The sequence below is a fragment of the Enhydra lutris genome, unplaced genomic scaffold (assembly GCF_002288905.1).
Source record: "Enhydra lutris kenyoni isolate GAN:26980312 unplaced genomic scaffold, ASM228890v2 scaffoldscaffold59, whole genome shotgun sequence".
NCBI lineage: Eukaryota > Metazoa > Chordata > Mammalia > Carnivora > Mustelidae > Enhydra > Enhydra lutris.
The window spans coordinates 456,633-470,883 of NW_019154143.1; the positions used below are offsets into that span (position 1 = coordinate 456,633).

Below are 14,251 nucleotides of genomic sequence, written 5' to 3' on the forward strand. Positions count from 1 at the left end.
CCCTGTGGGCATCCCCTTGATATCAAGCACGGGTTCGCGAGCCCAGTGCCAAGGGAAGAGGGTCGGGGTGGTGCGGCGGCACCAGGACTTTGAGTTCCTGGGGTTCGATGGACGCAGGACGCCGGTTGCAAGCCGTTCTGCCGAAGCCCTCGGGCAGCATCCGGTCCCCTCCCGCCGGCCTGGGAGGCCGCACTTTTCCCCGGGCTCCCACCCTGCTGTGCTTCCCCGCACCCCACATCTGAGGCCAAAGGCTCTTCAGCACTTTTATTAAAAATTGGTGACGCACGGAGTGCTCCGGGCATCCCTGGGCCGCTTTAGCCCGCGGGACTGGGTCAGTTCCAGCCGCGCACGCCCGGCCCGGGGGTGGGGAAACAGGGGTCGAGGTTCTGGTGGCTGCAGACCCCGCCGATCACTTGCCCACCGACTCGAATATGATGCGGTTCTGCTCGGCGCGCTCCCGCTGGCTCTGTGTCCGCGCCAGCTCCAGCAGTGTCCGCAGCAGGTGGAAGGTGAGATCAATGGACAGCGGAGGGTCGTCCCGTCTCGGCCGCTCCCCCGCGGTCCGGGATCCCCACCGGCCCGGCCCCGAGCGGCGCGGGAAGCGCTCCGCCAGCAGCAAGAGCAGCGCGCGGGCCCCGCCGTCCTGGTTTCGCGCCCCGGGGCTCCAGCGCAGACTCGGGTCCCGGACTCCGGCCGCCGCCGCCTCCGGGCTCCACTGGCTGCTCCCTGGGCGCAGCTGTGCCAGGAGTAGCAGCGCCACCAGCAGCGCCGCGCGTCCCCCCTGCTTCATGGTGCCGCCGGCCCTGGACACACAGAGGCAGCGCAGGGTGAGGCGCACGCCTGGGAGTCGCAGGTGGCACCACTCCCAGCGCGCATCCAAGCTCCCCTGCCGCGCCCCTGCAGTTGCGGGCTGGTACCCACAACCTTCCCTCCAGCCCCAGCGGCTGCCCAGCCCGGTCCTCCCTCTCTCCCCTTGGGCGAATCGCGGTGGGTGAGCTGAGCGCCAAGTTCTGGCGCTGAGGGAGTCAGGACGGATGCTCAGAGCCACTCACAGGTTGCCGGAGAGTGTCTTCGTGCTGCGGGATGGAGCTCCAGTCTCTGTCCCTCGGGTGGGCTGAGGGCACCGCGGGGAGCCCGGGGTCTGTCCCGGGACCGCCGCCAGCCTTATATAGCTCCAGGACAGCTCCGACTGACGTCAGCGAGAAACATGCACTGATTGTAGAAGCAATGACGGCCGCAGCCTCAAGTCTGGCCGCTGGCTAGACCCGGAGGGGTGCACCTCACAACCCCAGACTCTGGGTCCAGGGGTCAGCACTGCAAGTGGGCCTCACCTTAAGAGAGCAAGAAGCCCCTGGGGCATAACCATTGCTCTGGGAGCCACGAGGCCCTTTTACCTGCTAGCAACAGCCAGCAGGGACTAGGGCCAGTCCCCAGATCAGAGCAGTCAAGTGCCTGGTCTTCTGTGGCACAAAGAGAGGCTGGACTTCATGGCTGTCGGTGGCACCCACCCTGCTGTTGGCCTCTAGAAGGGGCCAGAGGCATTGGGAGAAGGTTGCGTTGCTCTAACCTAGTCCCTAGTGCCTAGTCCCCACTATCAGTTCGGCAAACTAAGGCACTCAGGAGCACAGCCGGCTCCTGGCTCCCGCTCTGTTATCACCTCTGACCCCAGATGCAGCCCCCACTGCCAGGATGCATGTGGTCTTATGCCAGCCCCGTGGTCCAAATTCTAAGCCAGACTGATCGAGGCACCATTAGAGAGCCTCTGGCCTCTGGGTGCTTTCAGACTACAAAAGACAGGTCCATCTGCTTCAGAGTTTGCCCCCAAGTGGCATTTTCACCAAGTTAGTTTTTCTTCTGGGAATCACAGCAGCAGTATTACTGTACCTTTGACCTTCAGTTAAGATCACTTGGTAGGAAGTAAGGGAACTTGCCTTCATCTCTTCACACTGCTATACCAAAACTACTATCAACTCCATATCTTATAAACAGCAAACATTTATTTCTCACACAGTTCTAGAAGCTGGGAGGTCCAAGCCCATGGCGCTGACCGATGTGCTATCAGGAGAGAAGCAGCTGGCTAACTTTCATAGTGAGCACCTTCTCGCTATGTCCCCATACAGTGGGAGGGGTGAGAGATCTGTCTGGGCAGCTTTAAAAAGGCACGAATCCCTCATGACCTCATCACCTCCGAAGGTCCCACTGCCTAATAACATCACCATGTGCATTAGGTTTTCAACAGATGAATCCTGGAGGGCACACAAACATTCATCTATAGCATGTGGATTCAAGTTTCCACTCTGCCACTGGCTGGTGGTGTGGACACGTCACCTCACTTTTGTGAGCACACCTGAGTGTGCTCCTCCATAGGAGATGATCGGGATTGGCTGTCTCTAGACTTCTTCCCAGCTCTAGAAATTCTGACTGCCCCATAGTTTCTGCTGGGGCCCTCACATCACGTCTACAGGTTTCAGACTACATAATTACCAAACATCTGTGGAGGCGCCATATACAGGTTCGGGGCCCCCAAAGAGCCGGAGCTCCACCTAGGCTGGGAAGGTTAGAGAGCAGATGTGTCTGTGATGAGTGGGGGCGATGGCACTGTGGGATACAGGGGTGAGTCACAGCAGACAAGACCATACGCATTTATGGGGTGCCTACCACATGGTGGGGATAAGACCATTATAAAGGTTGTAATGCTTTCAAAAGAAGTCAGGTGCTAAGTCCATTTAGTTCTGAGTGACCGCGGAACCCCAGGAAAAGCAATGTGCCCTCTTCGAGGAGGCTCTCTGAGCGCTCTGGGGTCAAGCCACAGCACTGTCTGCACAGACATCGGGGTGAGGCTGGCCTAGAGCCGGTGGGCCTTCCACGACAGGTAGGAGTTCCAGACAACCGCGACACACTGGACAACGGCCAACCTGCGGCACAGCGGGGGGTGGCATCGTGAGGACAAAGGAGGACGAGGAGCAAGCATGGGGGGTGGGGAGAGCTGGACAAGTGCTACGGGAAAGGAGGGCTGGTCTCTGAGAACGTCTACACTGAGGTCTCCCTCCTTCAGCCTTGAGGGAGGGACGTGTGGCTCAGACCAGAGGACAAGCAGGCTGGGTTCTGGGGCTGTCCGAGCTCTGTCTCTGAGCCTCAGAGTAGAACACCATCATCCCGCCAAGACTGGTTCTTACTCACTCCTGTCCAGGCTCCCGAATGCTTGTCTTTGTCCGCCTTTACCAGCTGAAGAGAGTCTACCTTCCAAAACCGTCCTGCCGGCCATGAAAAGTAGCATCTCCTTCTCTTTATTCTCAATTTACCTTTTTCTAGTTGCAAAGAGTATCACAGGGACCCTAGTGTTGAGGACCTGGTCCATTAAGCTACACTATTCATGTAAATGTTGACTCCATCGCCTCTGAAGAGTTTCATACTTTTCCCCGTTCCCGATGCCCTTTCACTGCCCAAAATTTTAACGACTCATCTTGAGCTCCACTGTAGTTTTCACTGTGGTTTCAGCAACTACCCTTATTATTAAGGTGGACTCGTGCTCTGCAGCGGCCTCACGGGCCCACGTTCCCCCTCAGCTCTTCGGTCTCCCTTCCCGTCCAACCCAGACCGCTGCCCCCCAGGCACTGGCCCTGCAGCTCTGCCGTCGAAGGTGAGCGCTCAGGCGGGGTGGCGGAGGAGACGGGACTATGAGCAGGAGCCTTTTTGAGAAGATGAAAGAGGGTCAGTGGGCAGGTTCTCTAAAGGATCAGAAGGTCTGACTAGCATGCCTGAGAGTCTGAGGAACTCTGACGGGACAGCGTTCTTCGAGGGTCTCAAGTGACTCCAGGTCGAAAGGAGAATCACTTGGCATCCAGCTGTTTGTGCCGTGCGCCTTCCCGGGGGGGGGGGGGGTCAGGATGTGTCTTACCTGTAATGAAGGGGGACCAGGTAGAAGTTGGCTAACTGCACAGCAGGCCAGAGCTACAAGAGAAAGAAGGTAAAGGTTGGGGGGCTGCCTCTTTCACCCGACCCCCAGACTCACTGGCCTTACTCCAGCTTCTGAAGACAAGAACAAGGCGAACGGGTGTTTCCCTGAGCACAGTGCCCACACTGGGGACAAGAGTCATCCCAACTGTAGGATTTCTATGGCAGGAGGACCCCCATTCCCGGGCACTTTTGGACTCAAGAAAGCAGAAGAGACAGCTGCAGAGTCAGCGCTTACGTAGTAGTTGGTGATGAGGGCGTCAGGATAGTCCTGGGGACACAAAAGAAACAAACTTACCCATGCACACACTTCCAAGTAGCGCCCACCTCCCAGTCTGCAGAGCACCTCCATCACAGACTACACTCCGACCGCACCACCCAGCTTGTCTTCGCCGGAGCCTGGGGCTCTGCCTGCATCCCACCGGCTCCTCCCCACGAAGCCTGCCTCATTCCCCAGGGACTGCCAGGCTGCCAGCTGGAGGCCATCCCCCACCTGCCCTGCTCACCCGCCACAGCTTGGCCCAGTTGTCCTGGGCTGACAGTCCATTGAGTGCTCCTACCAGTGAGAGGAAAGAGCCTAGAAAACATGGGGCAAAGCACCCCTGGGGAGAGAAATTAAAGTTCTGTGAGCACAGAAATCCCCTCCCTCCCCCCACCATGCCAGCTCCTGCTTCCCAAGTCCCTTTTCCCTCTGCTCACCTGATCCAACAGCATCTTCTTCAGCGCGTCTACCTTGCTGGTGCCAGGGATGAGGCGGTCCAAGACCCTGTACCAGCCTCCTACGGCAGGGCCCTGAAAGTAAACCCCAGAGGGGAGAGAGGGTGTGTGGCGAGGGGAGCGCTTGGCTTTTGCATCACAATGCTCCTCTCTCAAGGATTAGAAACCAAATCCTATCTAAGGTTGGCTTAGATGCAGGGGAGGCCAAGGGAAACTGAAGAATGACATGGAACTAAAACCACCATCCAGTCCTCCAGCAACCCCACTGTAGACAGAACTTACCACGAAGCCACAGCCCAGGGAGACCATGATCAGGGTCCGGCAAGACTGGTGTCCCCGTAGACCTCGCTTCTCCACCAGTTGCTGTGAGATAATGTCACCCAGGCCCATCAGGGACCCTGAGCAGGGTACACAGGTGTTGTCAGGATACCTCCTGAAGGTAGGTTGCCATTCCAGGGACAGAAGGAAGTCCCTGAATGAGGCTCTGACACTTAGAGCCTAAGAGATTAATTCTGGGGCAAATGGCCAGTCCTTTACTGCCACTTCAAAGTGTCATGTTAGACACGGAGCTGAGCAGCCTTCATCAGGCCAGGACCCACAGACTGTGCACAAAGTCCTAAAGGGAAGTCACAGTCAGTGACTGCAGATGAAGGGGAACCTAAGGTGCTTGGCACTGAGAACCATGGACTATCAGAACTGGAAAAGCATGGCTCTGTGGGTTAAAGCCTCTGCCTTTGGCTCAGGTCATGATCCCAGGGTCCTGGGATCAAGCCCTGCATCGGGCTCTCTGCTCAGCGGCAGCCTGCTTCCTCCTCTCTCTCTGCCTGCTTGTGATCTTTGTCTGTCAAATAAATAAATAAAATCTTAAAAAAAAAAAAAAACTGGAAAAGCCTTCCAGATAATTCCATCCAAACTCCTTATTTTTGAGGTATAGAAATGAAGGTCTGGGACCTTACATACCCAGTAAGTGGCAGAACCAAGGCAAGAACCAGGTGGCTTGACTTCCTACACGGTGATTTTTCCAGGAATCATATTGTGAACAGATCCTGTGTAGAATGGTAAGGAACTCTGGGGTTTCTCCCCTAATCCCAGGCGAGACCCTGGAAAGTGTCCTTCACCTTGGTCTTGGGGCCTCTCTTTGTGAAGGACAGCAAGAATAATTCATTTTCTAAAGCATGAGTGCTTACGTGGTCTCAGGCAGGAAGACGACTGGCTGAACTGGTAAGAGTCCCCACAAGTAGGAGTCCTGGTCACCTCCTAGCACAATCAGGTAAACCTAGACATCCCCCCATTCACAACCTCAGACTGGGGGGACAATAGATATTATAGCCATTCCCCCCAAACCCCAGGCCTTTGTACCTGCTTCCCCTTCCCTCATTCATACAGACACCCCTTTCCCAAGCAACCTTAGTCAGACGCCCACACCCAGAAACCAAGATAGAAACCATCACTATTTACAGAGCCCCCCGTCAGTTATGGTGGCATGATGGTTTCCAGCAAACACACACACACAGGGTCACTTGGGAGTGAGCAGATAATCTCCGGCTCGCCTGTCCCGTATCACTGAGTAATGAGAGCCCCCCTCCAGCCCCTCAGCCACCACGGTCCCTGTGCCCTCAATCAGAGCTGGGCAAACACATCCTTTAACCCTAGTCCTTGGTACAGAGCAGGCTCTGACGTCCACGCTGGCTGTGCACTCACCACTTTTCCCCCGCAGCCGCTGCAAAGCCCTGCCCCAGAGCTGCAGCCGCTGCCCAGGCAGCTGGGGAAGGCTGAGGGCTGGCGCCAGGACCCCCACGACCCCCACGGCTGGCCTCAGCTGCTGGCACTCCCAGCCCTGGAGCAGCTCTGGGGCCCCAGCGCACCCATCATGGTGGTCCTGCCTCTCCTCTCCCTGAAACTCTCAAAGTGCTGGAGGCTCTTCCCAGAACATGCTAGCCATGACCTCCCAGAGGGCGAAGAGAGAATCCTAGACATCTTTGCTCTCTTATCCTCCACCACACCTAACCAAGGGCCTGGCAGGTGCTCAGAAAACCAACCAAGGGAAAACGCCAATGTATAGTCCCAAACAGGCCCGCTCCGGGAAGGGCATGAGGAGCCCCCATGCCTATGTGTGAGGACCTGTGAAAGCGGAGGCCTGTTTCCAGCTCCACACGGTTAGCACTCATCTCCCTTTCCCCTGCCTCACCTCCCCCAGGGAGGGCTTGCTGCTGTGGCCATGCATCAAGGCAAGGGTACCTGGAGAAAGCCTGAGGAGGGCAGAACAGAAGGCAGTCACTTCTTAAATGAAGGGACCTAACAGCTTGATGTCCTACTGGCAAAAAGTTTACAGTTTACAGATGGATCTCACGCATTTAATCCCCACGAAAGGCCTGGGAGGTGGGGTCACACCTCCATTTAACGTCTTTAAGAGATGAGGTTATTTAGTAAGGAGTAGAGTTGGGGCTGAACCCAGGCCTTCTCTCAAGGAACAGGAGGCTAGGGAATCACGGCAGGGGCAGAGACGTGGGCTCATGGGTCAGTGGCGCCAGGAAGTCTCTGTGCCTTCCACTCCCAGGGGACTCCTTGCCCAAGCAAGGCCCCAAAGGCCACACATCAAAGACACTTCTTAGACTAATGCACTTCCTGTCTTTCACTGCCCAGGAGGTGACCCTCTCTGTTCCTTGTCACCTTGTAGGGATGGCAACAGTCACCCAACTTGCCAACAGTCACCCAACAAGCTAAAGGCAGAGCAGGAATGAAAACCACAGTCCAGGGAGCCAGCAGCCTTGGAAAAAGATGGATTCCAGGATCCAGACCATGCCCGTCAGGTGGAAAGGCAGCAGTGAGAGGGAGGAGCCCCTGCCAGCCCTGTCCATTTCAGACAAAACCGTGCCCAGCCATTCCTCCTCTGCCCACAGGCCATCAGGGCGCTGGGCCTGCAGCAACACCGGAGCAGTTGAAGGCTTTGGTCAGTGCCCAGTGCAGGCCCGCATTTCCGCCCAAGCAAGTTTGGGCAAGAAGAGCTGACATTCAGGTTTCTCCTTCCACTTTCCCCAGCGCCAGAGCCCAAACAGGCCCCAGCTGGGTTCTGGGAGTCCTCCTGACATATTTGGTTGGTCTAGATCTTTCAGTGCTCTGGCTCCCCTTGCCTTGGACTTGTTTCTAGGGGCTTGGAGCCGGAGACCTGCAAAGACGTACTGCCCGAGCCCTGATGGGGCAGGGCGAGGGGCTGCGGGCACTGATGCCGGATGCCAGGCCGGGCGAGGAGCCCAGCAGGCAGACACTGGCGCAGGTGTGACATCATGCCCTTGGGTACGTGCCAGTTCTCATGCCGTCACTCCCCACTGGATTCAGTGGAATGAGGGGGTGGGGAGCAGGCTGCCTCTGGCCACCGATCAATTTGGGACCACCCCCTGCCCGCTAGTTGAAAAGCCCCAACTTCCACACCGTCTTCCTAGTTCCCAACTTCCCCTATTATGTTCCTCTCGTGGCTTTTGTGTATGGGGTCTTAGTTGCAAGAAAATAAAGTGCTAATGGAAGATGAGAAGATTGGGGGGCAGAAAGGTGGAATAGGGAGCAGGAAGCATGCCCTTGAGGATCAGAGGCCTGGGCGACAGGTAGAGCTACTGGAATGGGGCCAGCAGTGCTGCCAACTCTCTCCTCCCCAGAAGTCTCCACAATTAAAGGGCTGCTTGGGCTGGGGGCCGGCTCTGATAAACCCCAGAGGCAACAGAAGCCTAGCAACGAGAGACGGGGGAGCGCGTTCTGGGGGACTGGTCTGAATGCTCTCCCCATTCCCAGCCCGAAGCTGTCCTACTGCAGAAAATGGGACAAAATGGAGGGCTCTGCAGCTTCTCAGGTATGTAAGCCAGACCAGTGAAGGCTACGCTCAGCTTTCCGGGGCCCCGTAGTCTCGAGTACAGGGCAGATCACTGGGAAGTGTGCTCCATGCTAAGGCCAGCTCTACCACTGACCACGGGGACCCCAGTACACATCACCCCTGCCCCTGCTGCAGCCTCCTGCTCTATGGTGTCAGGGCAGGACCGGACGCTCCCGTGCCTGCTGAGCGCGCACGCCTGGCGGAATTCAGACTCCAGGGAAACCAGTGTCTGCAGCAGCTCAGCTGCCCCATAGCAGGACTAGAGTGGCCAAAAATGGATGGAGCTGGGCCCAGGGCCCAGTGGAGACTGGAAGGGCCCTTCAGAAAGGACGGGAAGAGGCTGACTCAGGCTGTGTGGAACACACAGTGGACCTTTTCCCAGCATGCTCTGTTCCTGACTTTAGCTTGGTCAACACTACCCATTATCAGACACTTCTCTCGAATCATTTCAGATCCTGATTCACTTATCCCTGACTCCGCCCACTACCACAGCTCAACCTGGGTCATACCCAGGGCTGTGCAGTGGATGCCTCACCTGGGGGCTGCACACAGGTATCAACATTCCACGTGTTTGACAAATGGAGGAGGAGAGCTGGTGGGTAAAGGTTTCTTTTCCAGAAAAGGCTATTCTCCCCTATAGTCCTCAGAGGCATTTCAAAGAGCTTCTCAGTCAGCTTTAAGGGATGGAGCAGCCATGGGCCCTAAGCAGTATGCAATCTGATCTTCCTCATACTGGCTCGCCCTCCTCCCCCACGGGACGACTTCCTACTCCCTCACAAAGTACCTGCACCAAAGCCCCAGGCCCTGCTACTTGGAGAACCAAGGCTGAGATAATCACCCATGTTCAAATTTAAGGCAAATGGAACAAACACAGCCAAAACACCACTAGAAAAAGAACCACTTGGGGTGTCTGGGGGCGCGCAGTCGGTTAAGCATCCTACTCTTTTTTAAAAAAATTTATTTGACAGAGAGAGAGATCACAAGTAGGCAGACAGGCAGGCAGAGAGAGAGAGAGAGAGGAAAGCAGACTCCCCACTGAGCAGGGAGTCCCATGCGGGGCTCGATCCCAGGATCCTGGGATCACGACCCAAGCCGAGGGCAGAGGCTTTAACCCACTGAGCCACCCAGGCACCCCAAGCGTCCTACTCTTGATTTCGCCTCTGGTCATGATCTCATGGTCGTGAGATTGAGCCCTGCATCACACTCTGCTCTGAGCGTGCAGTCTGCTCAAGAGTCTCTCTCCTCCTCCCTCTGCCCCTCCTGCTTGTGCACGCGCGCTCTCTCTCTCTAAAAAATAAATAGATCAGTCTGGAAAAAAAAAAAAAAAAAAAAGAACAGCTTGCCGTGTGTGGGTTAACAATACTCATGGAAAGGGCCAAGCCCAGGAGCCTTTGTGTTTATTAAGCATTTCTTAATTTCTAAAGCCTTTTCACAGAGATAACCCTGACACTAACTCTGTGAGGTCAGCTAACTAAACTCAATTCCTGAATGAGGAAACTGAGGCTCCAAGAGGTTTACTCACTTACTTGTCTCTCTTCGGGCACCTACTGAGGGTTACAACTCTTAAATTCAAATCCTGCTCTTCTAACTCCAAGTCTGAAATCCCTATTTTGTCTTCCAGTGTGAGAAGCTACCCCAGGGGGCCCTACGAAGCACTGCGCTAGGATCTAAGATCAGCCTGAGGAGCTAAACCCACCTCCTCCCTTTATTTGCAGTTTGATCCAAATACACTAGCAGCAGGGAAGAAGTCTGAGAAAAGTGCTTCCTAGAAAGTGCTTCTAGACCAGCACCCCAGCATAGCCCATATATCTGTGCGAGGGCCCCTCTGAAGGCCAGCTCCTGTGTCCACTGCATACCCCTTGGGTAGGGAAACACAAGGACTAGCTCTCCCTCTCTATTCTTGATGCCACAAGGGGGAAACTTCCGTCCAGCAGTGAAGGGCCCCGAGGGAGTCTGAGGCTGGCAAAGGGCCCAGCGTGTCAGTCCCCATCTCAGCCACACAGTCCAGAATGAGTCACCACACACGCAACCAGGTGAGTCATGCAGGCTGACGGACACTCTGAGGACATGGGGTGGTTGGGCACAGAGGTTGGAGAGGGGCCCAGGGAGGGGCAAAATTGTCCATCCCTTGGCCAGTCATCCAGTGAAGTTTCTAGGGCTGAGGTGGGGCTGTTCCAGTAAGAGGCTTGCTGTTCCTCCGGCTTCCATAGCCTGCCACTCAACAGTCTTCCTCTAAGAAGCCCATGGTCCTCCCTAGAATCCTCTTCCCTTCCTCTAAACATAGGCAAGATCCCATCTTAACCCGATCACTCTTGCACTGCCCCAACAGTCTCAGAGCTTCTAGTCCTCCCCCCTGTAAAACTTACCGTATCTCTGTGCCATCCCCTCCCTTCTTAGCTAATGCGCAAAGTAAAGATGGTAACAAATACAGGTTAAGTCACTGGGTTACCTTTGTAAGGCACTAGCCACTCACTGGATTTGGAGTAAACATAAATCCTTGATTAGTATATTGTTTGGGGATACATAAAAGGGTAGTAAAACTATAAGAAAAGCAAAAGAGTGGTATAAACAAAACTCAGGAAACCAGTTATTTCTTGGTTTGTATCAATTAAGGATAGGTGCTCAAGGGTTCTCAAGCTGGGTGCTGATACAAGAATAATCAGTTTTAATACTATTTAAACCTTACATACATGTCTTAACCATTCTTTTCTATGTTAAGATATTATTTCATGATAAAAAAAAAACAACTAAGAAAAATAAACTGGGGTAAGAGTCCTGATCCCAGCACTTAATAGGTGTGTAATCTAATGTGGACTCAAGGGATCCTAGCTCACAGATCTTTGTGCAGAGCTATGAGATAATGTGTTGAAAGTGTTTTGCACACTGTTAATATGTTAGACAAGCATTTGCTATTGTTAACTTTCTAAGTTAAAGTCTCCTGGGGCAATGCCTTTAACCCCAAGGGATGACTCCTCAGCTTTCTGAGGACTTTCAAATCCTACTTTACAGCAGGTATAACCCTTCCTTAAGAACAGCCTTGGGGGCCCACCCACCAAAAGACTGGGGACAGCTTTGGATGAGAGACAGCCAACCTTTCAAGGGGGCTCAACAGAAGCAGAAAATGAGGAAGGTGTGGTGGGGTGAGCTTCTGCCTCCCAAATCAGGCTGCACTGGTCCCGCTCAGGTCTATTCACTCACCAGCTGTCAGGACCTGTACTTTCCACGGGTGATTGGCCAGGGCTCGCTGGTATGCCCGCCAGAGTGCCATGATTCCTGTCAAGCCAAGAGGAGAGGGGGGTTACCCCCCCCGCCCCTCCCCACAATTAAAGACACCGTTGACTTTTCCCTGTCTCCACTCCCTCTCCTCGGCCCTCTTCCAATACGTCTTAGAGGGGCAGAGGCCTCAGGAGGGATGCTTCCTGGACAGCTTCCTGTCACAGGCATCGCCTTAGACAATCAGGTCACAGAGGAAGGCTGTAGGCGGCTGCGGAATCTCGGTGGCAGCCACCCGCCACCCCATCTCTGAAGCAGAGCCACCTGGGGGGCCTCCTCCTTCCACACCGAGACACTTCATAACGGCAGGTTTGTTCTGGCTTTCACCCAGAGTCTGGTCGGTCGCCAGATTCACTTAGTTGGAACCAGCCCGTATCCTTCCTGAGTCCAACTCTACACCGGAAATAGGGCCCGTCATTCTCTGGGCCTGGACAGGTCACATGGGCTTTGGGCACTAAAGGCACGCGACGATTTGAGCCCTGAAAGGAGGATCGCCCGGCACTCACCTGCCCTCGCCTCCAGCCCCTCCCACGTGACTCGACCGGGGAGGACTTCCGCCTCAAGTCCCGCCCCTTCCGTCCGGCTTCCCCCGGAACTTCCCCCCCAACCCCACCGCAACGGGGGTTGGAGTGGGAGTGGACTGAGCGTAATACTCATGGAGAACCGCTCACCTGTCCGTACGTGAGCAACCCCTTTTTGAAGTGGACCGCGCGGGGTCTCGGTGAGGGTCCCGCCGTCCATAGTTCCCACTTGGGTCCGACCTCTGCCTCTTCATGCCCCTTCTCCCCCGTAGCCCTGGTTTCTTAACTTGGATAGACCCTCAGTGCTACCGCACCCCGGAACTGGCCAAGGTGCTGATGCCCTTCTCAGTCTCGAAAATCAATTTAGAAACCATGAGCCGTAGTTAGGTGCGTTATTTTTTTCAGTGTCCCTGGGTTCTTCACTAGTCTTGACTGTGAGCTCCTGCATGGGTAAAATTTGTCATCCTCTGAGCACTAGTTTAGTCTTTGTCCACAATGGCCTTTAGAGATGCTGCATAAAGAGGACCCCTCCATGGAAAGCACGGGATTCCAGAAACTCAGAGTCCGCGTACTGGCTTTGTAACTAGTGGGCTCTGAAGCCTGGTCATCATTACACTTGAACTTAAGGTTCCTCACCTGTTAGACTATGTTTATCACACTGGGCTCCTCAGTGTTAGGGGTTTACAAGATGTTTTTGGGAGGTACCACTCACTACAGGTTCTTCTTTACCTGTTTAAAAAATTATTTTAGAAAGAGCCACTTTTAAACAAAGGGGTTCACAACTAAAAGTGTTTGGAAATCTCTAGATTATGTGATTTCTTAATACTCCTTTTCAGCTTTAACATTCTAAAATTTTGTGAATATAGTGCAACATCCTTTCAAGGGTGGCGGAAACTACTGTAAGATCCCTGGCAGATCTGTCAGGCTGGAAGCCTTTGCGTAACTATATCCAGGGAACCCACACTTCAGGAAGCAGCCATCCCTGACTTTCAGGTTCCCACCTGGCTAGCTCTCGCTCCTATTTACTCAATGCCTATGTGATTAAGACAGGGAAAATCCTGTCACAGGTACTTGAGAAACACAATGAGGAAGCAAGATAATTTGATGTCACAAATACTTCACTCAAGGCTCCTATATTCAAAACACTATGCCAGGAGTGAATTTACATTAGTAAATGTAATAGACCAAAATGTGGTAGGTTAGAAAGTTGTTCTCTGAAGTCAGACTGTCTACGTTCAAATCCCAGCACCACTACATAGTAAAGTGATCTTTTTCAGACTGCTCAAACTCTCAGAATCTTATCTTTACAGTTAAAATGGGGCAGTGTCTACCTCATATGATTAAGTAACATATGCAAAATACCTGAAATAGATCAAATGTTTAAATAAACACGTGATTTACTCTTTTTTCCCCTTCCCTCTTGAGAATACATAGGGAGAGAGAATTTTTACTAGAGATATCTGGGAAGCTCCTTGATAAAGGTTGAGATTTGAGCTGGGATCTTGAAGAATGAATGGGGTTTATGTGGAGATGATGGAGGAACCGTGTGAGCAAAGGTACAGGAAGTAAAATACAGGAATCCATAGATTATAGTATAAAGTGTATATATTGGGAGGGAAGGTTGAAGTAGAATGGCCTTCAGAGAAAAGAGTTTACGGTAAAGAGAGCAAGGGCTGAAAGCATTCTCCTGATATTCTTTTGGAGTTAGAGACCAAGGCTAAGAGTCAGCAGCAGAAGCAGGGCTGCTGGCACCAACCTGCAGCCTCAACAGCATGGGTCCCCAGGTCCCATCTTTTCTGCCACTGAAAGTGGAATTCCATAATGCAATGTCAAGGGGCTGCCGTGGAGAAGGAGCAAAGCTTCTCTGCAATGAAGGCACTTCCCTATCAGTCAGCTCAAAAACAAACCGGGCTTAACCTGAGCT

The 14,251-nt window shown here is 53.9% G+C and overlaps 2 protein-coding genes across 3 annotated transcripts; both read right to left on the bottom strand.

Annotated features, from left to right (window-relative positions):
• Positions 1-380: 380 nt before the first annotated feature.
• Positions 381-1,912, bottom strand: LOC111158440 (urocortin). The gene is made up of 2 exons (XM_022520459.1): positions 1,053-1,912; positions 381-803 (listed from the first exon to the last, which is right to left on the bottom strand). The coding sequence occupies exon 2, from the start codon at positions 788-790 to the stop codon at positions 410-412; it is 381 nt and encodes a 126-aa protein (XP_022376167.1). The 5' UTR covers positions 791-803; positions 1,053-1,912; the 3' UTR covers positions 381-409.
• Positions 1,913-1,977: 65 nt separating this feature from the next.
• Positions 1,978-12,338, bottom strand: LOC111158439 (MPV17, mitochondrial inner membrane protein). 2 transcript variants are annotated; one of them, XM_022520457.1, is made up of 8 exons: positions 12,313-12,338; positions 11,732-11,806; positions 4,954-5,069; positions 4,654-4,746; positions 4,461-4,556; positions 4,193-4,225; positions 3,899-3,951; positions 1,978-2,915 (listed from the first exon to the last, which is right to left on the bottom strand). In XM_022520457.1, the coding sequence occupies exons 2-8, from the start codon at positions 11,799-11,801 to the stop codon at positions 2,846-2,848; spliced, it is 531 nt and encodes a 176-aa protein (XP_022376165.1). In that variant the 5' UTR covers positions 11,802-11,806; positions 12,313-12,338; the 3' UTR covers positions 1,978-2,845. The 2 variants fall into 2 exon arrangements, with proteins under 2 accessions (XP_022376165.1, XP_022376166.1); XM_022520458.1 differs by lacking the exons at positions 11,732-11,806; positions 12,313-12,338 and adding an exon at positions 5,632-9,475.
• Positions 12,339-14,251: the final 1,913 nt, after the last annotated feature.